This window comes from Montipora foliosa, chromosome 2 (genome assembly GCF_036669935.1).
Source record: "Montipora foliosa isolate CH-2021 chromosome 2, ASM3666993v2, whole genome shotgun sequence".
NCBI lineage: Eukaryota > Metazoa > Cnidaria > Anthozoa > Scleractinia > Acroporidae > Montipora > Montipora foliosa.
Window position 1 is genome coordinate 51789522 of NC_090870.1, and position 16158 is coordinate 51805679.

A 16158-nucleotide genomic window follows, 5' to 3' on the forward strand; every position below is an offset into this window, starting at 1 on the left:
CATGTTACAGCACTGTGCGAAGTTTCATCGGAAATCCAGGACAAGTCCAATTTCTAGGGAATCGATTTATTAAAATATACTATTTCTTATTCTTTCTTTAAGTGAACTCATCTATCATCGATTCTGTGATATTGTCCCCGGAATTGCTCCCCGATTTTCACCGAATGGTCGAGTCCGTGGCTGGGAGAAACGGGCAGTGGGTGCTATGCTACCGTGGTTCCATTCATGGGTGGAGTGCACAGACCTTTCATCGACGCTGCGATAAGAAAATTAACACCGTTACCCTTGTGAAAAGACTTTCATACGTTTTTGGTGGATTCACGGATATTGCTTGGGGTGAGTTACCAGATTCCAGTTGTTTGTTTGAGCATGAGATTCTCTCGGTTAGCGCCAGGAATGACGACTCCCGAGTGCCTGGTTCCGAACCAGGAAGTGTCCGAATCACGATTCGCGAAGCGTCTTCGTGAAATTGACCTCCTCTACGATTGTGTATCTGTCTAGTCATGGGACAGAGTTCGCCTTATGAAGCATTCTAATCTTGATAAGCTTCTAAGCCGTTTATTTAGAGAACTAAACATCGCAGGCTTCTTTAAGACAACTGCTCACTGCAATGATCACTTTAACTTAGAAGTACGAGAGCATACGAAAATCGCCGCTCAATAAACTATCACTATGTTTTGTCCTTTTTTGTGTGCTTCAGATAGGATAAACGAATATGGATCAACGACGCATGCATTTTAGAGAACTGAACATCGTTAATACTGTATATAACCTGGTCAAATATCATAATGCAGACTGAGAAGCCTGAAAAATCCAGGCTTGACGGAACAGGACAAGCCAGCATTATTGTCTGGCTTCTTTAAGACAACTGCTCACTGCAATGATGACTTTAACTTTAAAGTACGAGAGCATACGAAAATCGCTGCTCAATAAACTAATACTTTGTTTTGTTCTTCTTTTATGTGCTTCAGAAAGCATAAACGACTATGGGTCAACGACAAATGCATTCATTTTTTCCCTCCGCAACTTCGAGGGTCTTTCGCCCTTCAAGGTCATGGTAACTAACCCATCGAAAGCAATATATAAGAACCCTTCTTTTGGTCCAGCGTTTGGAGGCGGGCACGACATCTTACTTGATTTGGATACCGCAAGAACCAGCTGGGGGTCGTACACAAGGCTCGGCTACTCTTACGAGCCAACAGGTGTAAAGGTACTGTCCACAGTTCTGACTGGTGTGCCACATTTCTCCCCCAGTGAAGTGGAGGTGTTTTTCTTGCATAACACTAATACTTCAAGGCCTTGATTACAAAGGGTCTACAGATGCGGTGATCACTTTTACCGTTGATCGCATATGAAGCAAAATTACTGAATGCTGATTGGCTGAGACGGAGGACATTTTTTTCGAGATCACCTTTGGTAATCAAGAGGACATGATTACTTGATCCTGATTGGTTAAGTAGCAAGCGAGGTCGAGGTTCCAAGAGAATCTTTCTTCCAGATTCTTGACTTGATTGAGCTGTTTTTTAATTCACATACAACATATATTTTAAGCACTATATCTGTTGACAGTAAAGATTTACTGAATTGAACTTTAACCGAATGAAAGCGTGTTTGCTGTAATTTCAAGATTTAAGAGTTCATTCAACCGATTGGTCTGTTAAAGTGCCTATGAAGTGAAAAATTTTTTGGCGTTTTTCTGTCGCTTGTTATGTCTACTTTTCGAAACTGCCAAAAGCGAGTAATGTTAGAGAGAGAAAAATCCGACTTTTTGACGCCCGAAGTGGGCTCAGTAGAGAAAAACAGTGGGTCCGGAGACTGGAAACGAGTTTACAAGCGATGACGTAGGAAATTGTACCAGCGATTTGTTTACCTCACTTCGCCACTGCAACCATGTGTATTGCCAGCGAGGATTTCTTCGAAGTTCGCCGCTTTTTTCAAGTAAAATGTCAGATAGTGATGGATATATGTCCTCTAGTGAAAGTTCCAACGTACAAGAGTCGGACAGTAGCGATGAAATGGAAGTTGTCGGGCTCGTAGAACCATATGCGGACGAGCCACCGGCTCACTCGAGCGAGTCGTCTGAACAATTTCCTACGTCCCGACCTTCGAATACGATAGTTTTGGCCGCGCGCAAAATGGACCCACTTTCGTGTGTCAAATTCGAACTTTGGGCGGCAAAAAGTCAGATTTTTCTCCCTTTAGCATTACTCGCTTTTGGCAGTTTCGAAAAGTAGACAAAACAAGCAACAGAAAAACTTAAAAAAAAATTTCACTTCATATGCACTTTAAGTTGATTGTCATTTGTTGTGGCATTGAACGGGTTTCCCTAGATAGCTTTGCTTGTACCCTCGTGCAATTAAGGATTAATTTCATTAGTATTTTCAAAGTTTTCCAAATTGTCCTCGTCGTTTCGCGACTCAGGAAATTTTGTGAAAACTTTAAATTAATCCTTAAATGCCCTGGAGCCCATACGACAGGGTTCGTACACTTTCTCATACCAAAAATTCAAGGACTTTTTAAGGACTTTCAAGGGCAAAATTTTGAAATTTCAAGGACCTCTTTTTCATTTTCGTCGAAGAAATTACCCATGGAAACAGTCTGACTTTACAATTCTTTCTCACTTTCCATAACGTTCATGAGTGAAAATAATGCAAAGGCACTGGTAACCATTCTCGACCCCACAGCTCATCCAGTTTGTATGACATGACTTGAATAGCTGATTATTTTCACAGAAGTTTTCAAAGATGAAAAATGCGGGTCAGAAAAAATCCAAGGCCTTTCAAGGACCAGGAATGAAGAGCAGAGATTTTCAAGGACTTTCAAGGCCTTGAAAATGTACTCTCAAAATTCAAGGCTTTTAAAGGGTTTTCAAGACGCGTACGAACCCTGATACGATTACAAATACAAACAGTCGAAATTTTTTGAATTGTTAGATAAACGTAATCTTTCCCGTTAAGGTTGTCAGAAATGTAGACATTTGTTTCTTTGGTTATAATAATAATAATTAAAACTTTGTTACTGGGTAACTTTAAAGTCGGACTCCGTGGAGCATTTCACAGTTGATGATCTTTAAGTAGTCTTGTGATAGTAAAACAAACACGCTTTTTTCTTCAAAGTCGGAAAGTCTGTTTGCTCAGCACCCAAGCAGGGCCTTCGGCTTAACAGTCCTTACAAGAGAAGACTTGAAAGTGGAACCATTTGCAGACAATATTAAAGGCAGCACTTTTTCCTCGGTTACTTCAAGATACCAAGTGTTGATTCGGGCGGGATTCGAACCCGCGACGTCCCGCACGACAGTGCTCTCTTGACTGAGCGAAACTTGTCTGCAGTTACTGTTCTGAGCCAACTGCTTTGATCCCTGCAGGTAATAACCAGTCCCTTCCTTGTTCCAGTAGGGCTCAACTACTTTCAGATGTTCAAACAACTGGTTCATTGTTACCAGGTCTCTGCTCGCCAGGCATAAGTTCTCCCTCGTACAAGTTTTCTGTTCAAAGGTAAAGATATCAAATGATCAGGGGATCGTTATCAAGGAATTGAACAAGAAAAACAAGTTTAAAAGACACGTTCTAAAGTCATTTTTTTTAAATTGAAACCTCGATCTAAAAGCCAAGACTTCAACTCGTTCGTAGGAGGATTAAAAAAACTAATCTATCTGAGTTAAAACTGAACGGATTCGGAAACTGACAGACAGTTCGACTTTCGAGTTTTTCGACTTCAAATATGGCAGTTCGACCTTCGAGGCCGGTATGTTGAAACTAAAAAAAGGATCGAATAATTCCAATTCAAATTTCAAAAAGTCAGTTGAACTTCGCACACCCTGCAAGCAGAGCCTCCTTTTGTCTTTTTCTTTACTGAGGAGGAGAGAAGGAGGCTCTGCCCGAATCGCGTCAACTCTTTGAAGCCGCCGCAGCTCGAACTTCTGGACTAGTCAATCTTGTTTTCTCTCGTCAAACCAGTTTTTCCAGTGCGAGCGTCCGTTTAGTGACAAAACCGATGGTTATAATTGAGCCCGCTGTACCATGAAAAACCAAGATTGCGGCGAGATCTGGCATATTAGGCTTGGGTTCGAGACTGTATCCTGGCAACATGCTGCGCATATTCAATAAAGATCTTACTCGATTCATGCAGAGCCTTTCTCGAGAACGCCAAAATCGAGCAAGCAAAAGAAAGGCTCTGCTAGCAGGGTGAACTTCGCAATAACTGCTCTCAAAACCAAACCAAAAAGCAAAATCAAAACCAAATCAAAACTAATAATTATTCTAACAAATCTGGCTTGCAAGGAACCCTTTCTCTTGTCTATATATATAGACTCAAGTTCGTTGCCACAACATTGACAGAGAAAACGTCACGCAAAACTATTATTTCATTTGAAGTTTCTTACGAGCTGTGTAATCCTTTGTCGGTTGTAAGGCTACTAATACCCAGCCTAAAAAAGCTCCTAAACCTCGCATCAGATTAATGATTCTCCAAGTGTCAAGCAAAGATGAGGGATCCGCGTCATCCCTACATTGAAGAACAAACAAACAAACAAACAAACAATAAAACTCCATAAAAAACACATCGACAAATAACAGCGAGTAGGAAAGTCGCACAACGTTGCCTGGTTATGGTTGCGGTTAGCTTACATCAAGCACTAAACCGTGATTCCACTTAGCCCGCAAGGGCTACGGGTCAATAGCCCATGAGGCGAAGCCGAATGGGCTATTGACCCGTGGCCCTTGAGGGCGAAGGGGATGCTCCAACCTCTGGCTTAAATGCCACGTGTAGCAACTAGCTGAGAACTTCCAGAGAAAGCACTAAAATCAAAGAGAAGCGTTATAACCTTCACAAGGTTTATTGCAAAGATACTTGCCAATAACGAGAGCAGCTTGGTGTAAAATGTAAAACGCGGTTTGAACTAAGAAAGAACAGGCCCGGTTGTTCAAAAGCCGATTAACGCTAATCCCAGATTTAAAATTAACCAAGGAGTATATTTCTCAACTCCCAAACGTTGTTCAACGCTGATATTCAGCAAAGGTTTACATTAGAAGAAGTCAATCTTGAAAAGCAAAAAGGAGCAAAAGACACTTTCACCAAAACGTTGAAAACATGAAACAAAAGTTTGCGCTAATCCTGGACTAAGTTAATCGGCTTAGAGATTCATACGGGCAGAAATGGTTCTTTGTTTTCTTTCATGATAACGTGACGTCACTGCTTACAACATTCGACCGGTGTTACGGGGGTTGCGGGTTCGAATCCTGGCCAGGGGCCCGTTTCTCGAAAGTCCCGAAACTTTACGGGCCATTTTCGGGTGTCACAATTCTCTTTGTATCTCAAGAACGGAGAGGATTTAAGTCGTCAAACTTCACAGTCAGTTTGCTTTTTGTTACCTTGAAAACATGCGGTTTGCAGTTTCACAAATGGCTTTTCTGGCCCGAAAAGTTTTCGAGACACGGGCCCCAGGACTCTAGTTTTCAGCTGTCCTTTCGCCCGTTGCCAAGCAACTAACATCAAACACCAACAGTTGCACTAATCACTTAAGGGGAATCTTTGTTTACAATTTTGCGTCAATTAGCATAAGCCCAACTTTTTCCAATCTATCAGCCAAAAAATCAGCACTGAATGCATAATGAGCTATCTCTGAGTAATGACGCTTTGAAAATTCGAAATTTTACAAAGAATGTATGGACTCATTAGCGCTTTGCCACCCAAGAATTTATCAGTTTTTGATGGCTAATAACTCGCTCGTTATCAAAGCCAAGAGGCTTAAAATTGGTAATTTAACAAGGTTTACCACATTCTTTTTCCTTTTCAATATTTATTGCTGAATAGCATGATGCTTTCCGTCAACAAAGTCGTATGTTAATGACACAAAATGTAAACAATGACGCCAGCAAAGAATTCCAACAGTATTTACTCTCACACGTATTAGCTTACAGGAAGATAGAGCGGTTTTCAATATTGAGTGTCCAAAGGAATAAGCGAATTGCTTTGGTTTTGCATTACTTCACTCAGTGATTGGTTGAAATTCCTCGTGCCATTTTTTCAACCAATCAGAAGAGAAAACACGCTTTGTGTTGGCTACGTGTAATTACTTCGAGTTTTGATTGGTTTACAGGACTGTCTCCGTCCTTTTTGATTGGCCAAAGTTATTACTTTGGTTTTGCTTTTACGACACTCAATTGAAAACCGCTCTAAGGTGATGCAGGAAGCTCGCAACTAAGTTACTGATGTTTGTGATTTGGCACTCCTTATTGATAAGTTTACTGTTCGGTCGGCCAGTGTAGCCGAAGTACTTCTTAGAACAAAAAAAGTGCTTTTTAAAAGGGATTACATACCCCAAATTCTGGTTTTCTTTGTAAAGACTAATTCTATCATCTATATTCGCCACACTTACGGAGAACACAAGAGCGAAGAGGTATGCTGCAAGTTAAAACAACGAAAAAGTGAAAAACTAAACGACCGAAAAAATCGGAATTTTGGGGGTAGTCGTTCGTTTAAACGGGAAATCTGGATTTTGGACCGCAGATTTTCCTAATTACTATCCAACCCAGGCGGACATGAACTTAAATTAATTTAAATTAACAAAATCCGTGCCAAAATCAGTTTTGCTATTCCCATAACAACAAAACGTATGGCAAATTACACTTTCAAATTTTAAGATGTAAATCAAGACTTCCCAGTTGAACTCACCCTTGTGTACAAAATTGAATGATCACAACTATTCAAAACCATATCAATTATTTTACAGGCAAAAACAAGTACACCAAACTTTCACAGGAATAGCGCCCAAATCCCTGTTCAAATTGGACTTCCACTGTCCAAGATTCATTTTGGAAACAGAGTAAAAATAATGGATAAAGTAAACTGAGGGTTTCAGTTAGCACTGCAGGACAAAACACTGTTCGGTAACAAGCCAAAGGAAGTTTCAACGCGCATCATGAGATAGCAGATATACAAATAATTTATATAACCCAGTGTGATATTAGCTCCAACCCTGCCATCAGCTGAACTGGCATGCAACACTTGCATCATCTCCCAAATAAATGCTGCCCTTGCATGACGTCCCAGATAAAGGGCTAAGAAGGAGACTGCGGAAATGCTTACAATATCATGTTTCGAACAAGGTTTAGAAAGTATCAATGAATTAGCATGTAATTTTTATTTTTCGTACCACTGATGGAAAGAATCCTTGTAGGTCTGGTGAGTAAGCCCTGGAAAAATCCTGACCGAGGATTTGCCATGTCATATCTGAAAAAATGAAAGACTTGGAAGTGGAACCATTTGCAGACAATATTTAAGGCAGCACTTTTTGCTCGGTTACTTCAAGATCCCGAGTGTTGATTCGGACGGGATTGACCAGCCTACATTAACGTCACTTGTTAAATGGACTATTTTGCCACATATACCCAGAAATGCCATGTGGGTGGGCCTTCATCTTACCAACCCGACAAAATAGGGTACAAAAACAGTAGAAAATTGCCATAATTTAGGGGGGGGGGGGGGGGAAAGGGGACAGAACAAAATGAAACCAAGCATACATATGAAATATTACCAGCTCCCACCTGTCAAATACAGATACTGTACAAATAGCAAAGAGCATGTAGTATAGCGATTGTAGTGGTTGTGCCAGTCTGTGGTAGTTCTCTAGGAAGTTTGCATCTCCTGTTCCATTGTTACTCAGGGAGTAAACAAATATGACTTGGCACAAAGCAAGACCTGAGAAGTTAACATTGACACATTGACATAGGTAACAAAAAAATCATGGTTTTACAGGAAACACACTCTTTATTTTGAGAGGCTCAACAAGGGGCAGTAAAAGAAGACAGTCTTACATTACTTGAACACAAAGATGCTCTTTGAATGGATTGAATCTACATATGTACACATCTAATCCACTATTTAACAAAATTATCTTAGCTGTCTCCTGGCAATTGCAGGATGTGACATTTTCAAACTCTTGGGCATGTTAAGGTGATTCCTCAGAAATTAAAGTTCCCGATGAATTTTTTTAAAACTTTCCCTGAATGTTCTCTACCAAGCACTGTTTCGAAAAAAACGATAAAAATGATAGGTCACCATTCTCGCTTAAGAGATATGATGGGCCAATCTTACCCAATTTATGCTTGTACTCGTGCTATTTAGGCGCATTATTCATCGGTCCACGTTACATTTTGCGGTAGCTCGATAGGTAGTTTATAAAAGTAATACTCGGAAAAAAACTTAACAGGTAGAAAATGTCGAGCATATAGAACAATATTATATAAAATTTGTGGAAACATAACACTATTTGAAATGACGTGGACGTAAAGCGTTCGTAGAGTCGTTATTTTTGCGGTCATAATTTGCATCACAGAGTAACGGGTTCCAACATGCTTTCGCCTAGATCTTTTTTTGCTTCCGATAAATTTTTTTAGTTTTCTTTTAAATTAAGGGGCACAATATGCACACTATTATTATGCAATAAAAAATACAGGTCACCATGCTTGTTTAAAAGAAAATGAGCATTTATTTCGCTATCGAGCTTAGCTTGAGGGAAATTTCTTTCGCTGTGTATGTGTACGCGCTAATTTGCGCGCGCTAATGACACAAAAATCGTGCGCAGTAGGGATGCGCAATGCAATACTGAGGAATCACCTTAACACTCTATGGTTTGTCAATCTGACTTGTCTTTTGATGACAGTATGTCTTTCCATTGCTCCCCCAACACTGACAGATTGACAAATCCACAAGGACAAAATGAATTGTGGTCTGTAAGCCAACATTTGTTGAGGAGATAATAATATGAGGAGACAACCCTATGAAGACCCACATACGAGTATTGCAGGAGACTACAACTAAGCAGCATTAATTTAGTAATAATTACTACTTACAGCCTTGGTTCTTTTAAACCAACCTGCCAGAAGTCCATGACAAAAAAGGGAAAACGATCTGAATGCATTATGCACAGACTGAAACACAAAACAAATATGAAAGAATGTATTTTTTTTGTCAAAAGATATTGAAAGTGTTCCCAACAAGGGTTGAGCCTAAGACCTGCCGATGACTAGTTCCAAAGTTCCACAACTGAGTCTAAGAAGACTGATAGGATCAAGGCCATTTAGTAGGTTAGGTTCAAGGAAACGATAAATTGTCCTGCTATTCTGATATGACTGTGTCCAGAAGGAACTTCCACTATTGTAGCTAAGGAGACAGAACTATCTGTTTGCCACATTCAAGAAAACGCCTTAAGATGGTGGTCAACTTTTCCTCTGCAAAGAATTATACTGCCATTTGGAGCAAGTATGAGGAGTCTACAGCTGAAAGCATAGCCTTTCTAAAGTATTTCTGAACAAACTAAAAATCAGGGTTGCCATTGCCAAATACCATATAGTTCACTTTGAAATATTAGTTGGCTGAGTGGTAATTAAAATTTTTCCTTGGTAGAAAATTGTTCAAACTAGTTTGTTTTTACTCTCCTTTGTTTCAGATTACGATGCCTGTATTTAAAGACAAGGGAAAGTAGAAAAACAAACTAGTCTGAAAAATTTTTATCCAAGAAAAAACTTAAACTACAACAGCAACAATAATATTATCATAAATGATTTTCCCAGAAAAGAAAGGAAGAAGTGCTTGAGACACCATCCATATTTTTTTTCATCTTCTCCTTTCACAACCCTGGAAAATATTGAGTAGTTTTTATTGTTTTATATCTGGAAGGTACAGCAATCATACCACAGCAAACTCAGCAGTTGTCATTTGCCTTCTGCTTGGAACAGACGGCAGCTCTTTTTTGTCCTCTTCCATTTGCAACAACCTTGTCTTTCTTTCCCGTGTAAAACCATGTCCATCTGAAACGAAAAAGTCAAAAGATAAATGCTTAAGCCGATGATACACGGTTCAACATCTTGCAACATTTGTTGCTCAAGAAATGTTGAACAATGTTACACAAACGTGTTGAACGGAATAGAGCTGGTCTCTATTTTCGTTCAACATCGTTCAACAACATTCAACGTGTTGAATGGCATATTTCAACATTCAACATGATACGACACACTGTTCAACATTTGTTGAACAAGAGCTGCAACATTTGTTGATCAACAAATGTTGAACCACGTATCATCGGCTTTATAATGAACCACCTGATGCCTAAAAGCTAAAGTCATTAATTAAGGAAAAACACAATGTAGGAATGAATGAAGTCACCTCTTCTTTCAATAAAAAGGACATCTAGTGGCTGACTTGGCAATGTTTGTGCCACAGGAGGGAGAGCTGGAACAGTTGTGTCTGTAGTAGCTTCGACTGTCACAATGTCTTCTTTATCTACTTCATAATAGTCCACCACAGAAACTATAATCCAAAATAATGTTTAGGCAAAAAAAAAGTCAATATTTGCAAGACTAAATGCAAATAGAACTGTCTATCTCTCAGATAATCCATGTAGTACAAATTGTCTTTATTTATTAATTTTGGCAGATAGCATGGCACAGGATATACTGTAAAACCATTTTAATGCCATCTTTGTTGATGTTCAACTCATCAGGGAACTACCACAAACGGGGATATGTGCTTAAAACTCAGTAATTGATCACTGGATCCTCCAGCTTCCCTTGAGAGAAAAATTTCACCTTTGTTTGCTGGGGTTTTGAACTGCAGTAACTAAACAATAAACTTAGTTTGATAAAGAAACTCCGGCCCTTTTATATTAATAGACCATATTCATATTCTCAGTATTGGACAAGAACTTGCTTGCAATGGAGGCTAATGTGGGGAAATCTTTTCAAATGCAAATACTTTTTAATATGTATGTATTCCCTTGCATTAGCCTCCATTGCAAGCTAGTTCAAGTCCAATACTGAGAATGCAAATAATTATAGTCTATTAAGTTTCTCTTGAAGAGGACTTTACGAGACTTTGCCCTATTTTGCCATAACAGAAGGGGCATGATGGTTTACTAATCTTTACATATTAAACATTATCTACAGACACTTGCTGAGAGCCTTTCATTACCTTCTCCATCAATATCAGCATTATAGTTGTCCTCCTCTGCTGATGTCCCAGTCTGCTGCCTGTGAAATAACATCAGTTAAAATACCAGATGAAAAATACAAACGCATTGTGTAGGTGTGGTAGTACAGTAACTTGACACAGTGCTCTATTCCATAACTGTCATCTGAGCTGCATTTTGCTTTCAGGACGTAATATGTAAATACTAAACTGAGAAAGATTGAAGAAATTAAATGGGAATCGAGAAACATTGGCTTTGAGGCTGACATGAAGTTCAACTTCTTTTTCAGAGCAAGTTTAAGTGTGTACTCTGAGTGTCTGACAGTTTCCATGACAAAAGTTCACTGAAGTTAAGCCTGTCTGGGGGAGGTAGTATCTGGATGGGAGACCTCAAATAGAGAAACTTGCTGCCAGACACAAAGGACTGAAAATTCTATTTTAACACTCAAAAATGCAAACTAAGCATGGTACACATTTTGTTAGCCTGCTTTATGCAAAACAACTATTAATGCAAAAGTAAATAAATATTGATACACAGTTTTAAGGAAGAGTACAAGGACGTTTTTAGGAAGTGTCGATCTTCAATAAAAAATCTTGCCATTAGCAACAAAATTTGAGACATAAAAACAACAAATTTTGTGCCGCTAATATAAAAAGTTACCATCAGAGAAAAACATTTTTCTATTGTTCTTTTGGCTGCACAAGTAAATTGCAAAATCGAAAATGACATCGATTTCAGCGGCCACCTGTGATAAAGTTACCTTGCATGTTACTAACAACTGGATACATTTGTGGCAAAATGGCAGCAAGACATCGAGTTGTTTTGTTAGTTTGGTTGTTTTTTTCTTTTAAGTGTTATAAAAGTCGACAAGAGATGGGCGAATTCAACACAAAGATCACAATCGTCCAAATCTTGAGGTTGACCACTACTTCTGCAAAGTCAAAAATTCACTCTCCTAGACGAGGTTATTTATCACCAGGTAATTCCATCGTTTTGGAAATAGAAACTCCTTTATTATTCATCAGCGTCACAAATTCTTGCCGATTTTGGGGCTAATTTGTTGAAATTCAAGCACGCTTCCAGCAGACCACTTCATTTTTGTGTTTCACCCAGTTATTTTCCTGTGCGGCTGTTAAATGGCATGAGGATTTAAAAAGGCTTTTCAGCTTTGTTTTCAATGCAGACAGAGAAGTTGGCCGGGTTTTTGAGATTAAAAATATTATGGTCAACTGGTGACTTTTTTCTTGTTTATTTGACCTGCAGAATGTCTGTGGAATTTGAGCTTGCGTGATAATCTCCGTAGATGTGAAAAGAGTGATTTTGATTTAAGACATTTAAGAATTTTAAAATGTCTGTTAATTTGACAACGAAGTACTCAAACAGTTTTCATTCTCTTTTCATTAAGAAAATTAAGAAAGGAACAAGGAAGTAAAGAGAGAGAATGAAAGATTCCCTGTGGTATGCCCACGTTGTCATCAAAACCTTAAAATAGGTAATTTCAAGTTGTTGTTTTGACGAGTACGGGAGAGAAGCTTACAAAAATGTGGGCAGCACATTTTATGGAAAATAATTATTATTATTATATGACTAGCTCCGTGAGCGGGCAAGATGAACCAAATCGCGCGCTCTGATTGGCTACCCGAGCGGGCAAGATGGAGCGATACTGCCCGCTCGGGATTTCTCGCTTGGTCCCGCAAGATCAAAGATCATTTTTTGGTGTTTTAAGTCATATAATAAATCCTTTATTCACCAAACTTGTTTGGTCAAGATGGCTGGATATTGGCCTCGTTCTTTTTTTGCGTGTTTATTGACCTCGACTTCGTCTCGGTCCATAAAAACGCAAAAAAAGAACTTGGCCAATATCCAGCCATCTTGACCTCACGCTTGGTCAATAACCCATACTTATTGTCCATGAATTTACCTCTGAGACTTCTTTGTTTTATGCTTTTTTTGTTTTGTTTTGTTTGGGTCCTTGGGTCCATCATAACCTTCCAAATCAGGAGAATATTCCCCAGTATTGATTACATCTCTGGAACCTTAATTCAGAACAGAATGAACAATTAGGTGCAAACCACCACAACACTTAACAAGACAGAGGCAAATGAAAAGCTGAGGCTAACCCTGACAAATAATGAATGAATCAACCCAAGCTCAACTGTCACAAAGAATCTCCTTAACTTAGAGACCTTCTATTTTAATGACTTTCTTCTAGTTTATTAGTTCCTCTACTTTGTTACTGCTTCCCCTATTTTCACACAGATTATTTACTTTCTTTATTTCAATATGTCACACACACCAACAACTATTGTTTAATTTCATTACTCATAGCATTAATTTCATAAGTGTTTTACTATTGGTCACCTACATTGCTATGTAATTCCCATTGCTACATTTTGTGATTCCCTGATGATGTCGTAGATCGGCAAAAGCTCAAGTTTTCCAAAGCAGCTCAAAGCCTCTCGACCAGTTTATGTAAGGCACAGTTAAATATATATTTATATAGAAACTGCATGGTATAAATTAGTAAATTATTATTATTATTATTATTATTATTATTATTATTATTATTCATTATTACCCATTTATTATTCATCTAATATAATGCTGCTCAAGGACAACATCAAAAGTCTAACCCTGGGGCTTTTTTCTTCTCTGTCGTCTTCTTGTAGGACTTGTATTTTCATTATCTCCCATGATGTTGTCATCATCTCTGCCAATCATTTCTGCACTTGCCGACCTCCTAGTGTGCCGCACCCCTGATGGGGGGCGTTTCTGTCGTCTTCTCTCTGATAGGTCAAGGGTTTTGGACTCCATTTCTTCATCAAACATCACATCTCCTAAACAAAGGAATAAAGATAATAATACCTTAATGGAATTATTCCATGAGTATGCATTGGATTTGAGTTGACTGTCGACCAGCTGGCTCAGTTGGTTGAGAATCAGACTACAGTGAGGAAGGTGGCAGGTTCAAACCTTGGCCAAACCCCACTTCAGGGTCTGCAAAATTCACATCTGCAAAATCAATGGTCAGACTTCTAAGTCTTCTCGGATAAGGTTTATTATTAATTTTATATTCCCTTCCAGGAGGTCCTACCAGGGAGGGGTCCCGTGTTGCTTGTCTGAATTTTAAAAGGTCTTGTGTCGGTGTTTTTCTCAATGTTTCATATTGCTGTGACTGTTGCTGTCAGAAATTTAAAGAAAGGATGTCGTTCATCGTGATTTCACTTCAAGTGCTGTTGTTACTTTTTAGGCCATGTCGCTTATTGGAATTTACCCTGGCAGAACCTCTTACAGTCCTTCCTCACCGCATATTAGTAACAGAGTAACAATAATATTATTATTGAGCAAGCAAAGAATTTAAAAGAGTGAGACAAGAAGGGGATACTTTTCAATAACAAATCTTTTGTTACATTTAAATTTTGCCAACCACAGAACAAAGCTTCCTTTGTTTTAACAATTAACAGATCTCTGGTTGGCACTAATGACAATAGGTGACGTAACTGCGAGTATTGCTACAAAGAAAGCATGTTTTGTATTGGAAAGGCTTAATAATTATTACAACAATAAAGTATGTTTAAGTGATTTGACACCTTGTACTCAGACAGGTGTTCTGTGTATATACTGTGCATTGAAGGTGGCTCAAACCAGTTTCAACACTTGAAAGAAACATTCTTATTAGAAGGATTGACACTACAACACTTTATCACTTAACAGCAATGTTATGGTACCATATCAAACACCATTTATTGCTAAAAAAGATTCGGTCATTTTTGTGACGTTGAAAGTTACCGTGGCAACAGGAAAGGCCTGCAAACACACCCCATATTTTGGCTTTAGCTGCTCATATCTCAAAAACAAAGTCAGTGCCCCCCATTTTTTATTTCTGAAATGTAATCAGCATGCCAGAATGAAACTTTCTGCAAAGTGTAACAAAGTTCTGTGGAGCGGACTCAGAGCCACCTTAAATGATTGAAAATTTAAGGTAGCTCTGAATTACAGGGTTTTTTAAAACTTTGCAGATAGCTTCATCTTGACTTGCTGATCATTTTTGTGCAATAAAAAATTGGGGTCACCCAGTTCGTTTTTCAGATATGAGCAACTAAAACCAAAATTTAGGGTGTTTTTGCAACGTTTCCCTGTTGCCATGGTAGCTTTTTACATCACAAAAATGACAGCATCTTGTTCAGCAATAATTGATGTTTCACATGATACCATAATATTGCTGGTATGTGAAAGCGTGCTGTAGTGTCAATCCTTCTAACAACAAGGTCTCTTGAAAGTTTTGAAACTTGGTTTGAGCCACCTTAATTTATCTTAATTGGTATTATTTTCGTACAACGCGGCGGCGAAATTGGATCTCAAAATGTGACAAATATATTTAAAAAATACTGCTTCCATGAAATGCTGCTAGCGTTTTCAGAAAATTAGAATAGCAGAGAAATGGAAAATTGACACTTACCATTCTCTAGTCTTGACCTTCTTCTTGGTCTCCTCGGTCGGCTTCTCCTATCAGCAGTTGATTGAGGAAAACCTGGACTGCCTTCCTGATCGCCCGAGTTGTTTGACGCACTTCGTTGAACGCCGCTTTTCTCGCCGTCAACAACTTCTTGCAAAGGAACTCTCTCCGGTAAAGAACTGGGTGACTCTAAGCTTTCATTTGCATAGTCATCAACTTCTCTTGACATCCGCTTTTTTCGCCTTCTCTGTCGCTGATTAGTGTCTCTATCGACTTCGGCCATATTTGACAGCTACAATCCGTGAACTTTAACCTTAAATTCAACCTTAGGGTGACGAAAACATACTCACGATTTCCCAAAATAGCACGGCTTTGGGTTGATCAAAGTCAAATCATAGATGAACAGAAAATATTCAGAATCTGACAGCAATGGCAGTTGGGTCACCTACACAATTTTTTGGGGGAGAGGGGTGAATAACTGTGACAAAACTAGGAAACAAAACGGCCCTCGTACAAGAAACGAGAATAGCAGAAATCTGACTAGATCCAATGAGAAAAGCATATACCAGGGAATAAATTTCCTCACAAACAAGTGGGCATTATGGGCGGCAAGAAACAATGTGTAGTCAAAGAAAGACTCAGATACCCGTCCCCAATAAAGAGAAAAAGGTTCATTGTACCTCTGACAAATACAAGCTGAAGGCTCGTTTGCAAAGCGCATATCGGTTGAACAAAC

At 38.9% G+C, this 16158-nt stretch overlaps 2 protein-coding genes across 2 annotated transcripts in view; one reads left to right on the top strand and one right to left on the bottom strand.

Moving 5' to 3' along the window:
* The window catches only part of LOC137993506 (uncharacterized), a 12180-nt gene extending 9754 nt beyond the window's left edge, over window positions 1-2426 (top strand). The window contains exons 4-6 of the mRNA XM_068839414.1: window positions 103-336; window positions 972-1662; window positions 2291-2426. Coding sequence (XP_068695515.1) covers window positions 103-336; window positions 972-1303 — 566 coding nt within the window. The 3' untranslated portion in view covers window positions 1304-1662; window positions 2291-2426. The remainder of the gene's footprint in view (window positions 1-102; window positions 337-971; window positions 1663-2290) is intronic.
* Window positions 1921-15875, bottom strand: LOC137993505 (transmembrane protein 237-like). The gene is made up of 12 exons (XM_068839413.1): window positions 15426-15875; window positions 13600-13803; window positions 12888-13002; window positions 10969-11027; window positions 10165-10308; window positions 9694-9809; window positions 8876-8930; window positions 7545-7698; window positions 7154-7230; window positions 6318-6402; window positions 4382-4503; window positions 1921-3484 (listed from the first exon to the last, which is right to left on the bottom strand). The coding sequence occupies exons 1-12, from the start codon at window positions 15703-15705 to the stop codon at window positions 3417-3419; spliced, it is 1479 nt and encodes a 492-aa protein (XP_068695514.1). The 5' UTR covers window positions 15706-15875; the 3' UTR covers window positions 1921-3416.
* Window positions 15876-16158: the final 283 nt, after the last annotated feature.

Excerpts from the sequence above, each read along its gene's own strand:
- LOC137993505 (XM_068839413.1), bottom strand. The coding sequence starts at position 15,705 with ATGGCCGAAGTCGATAGAGACACTAATCAGCGACAGAGAAGGCGAAAA. Across the intron at positions 10,309-10,968 it reads TGCTGATATTGATGGAGAAG|TTTCTGTGGTGGACTATTAT; the intron begins GTAATGAAAGGC and ends TTTGGATTATAG. Across the intron at positions 4,504-6,317 it reads AAAGAAAACCAGAATTTGGG|GGATGACGCGGATCCCTCAT; the intron begins GTATGTAATCCC and ends TCTTCAATGTAG.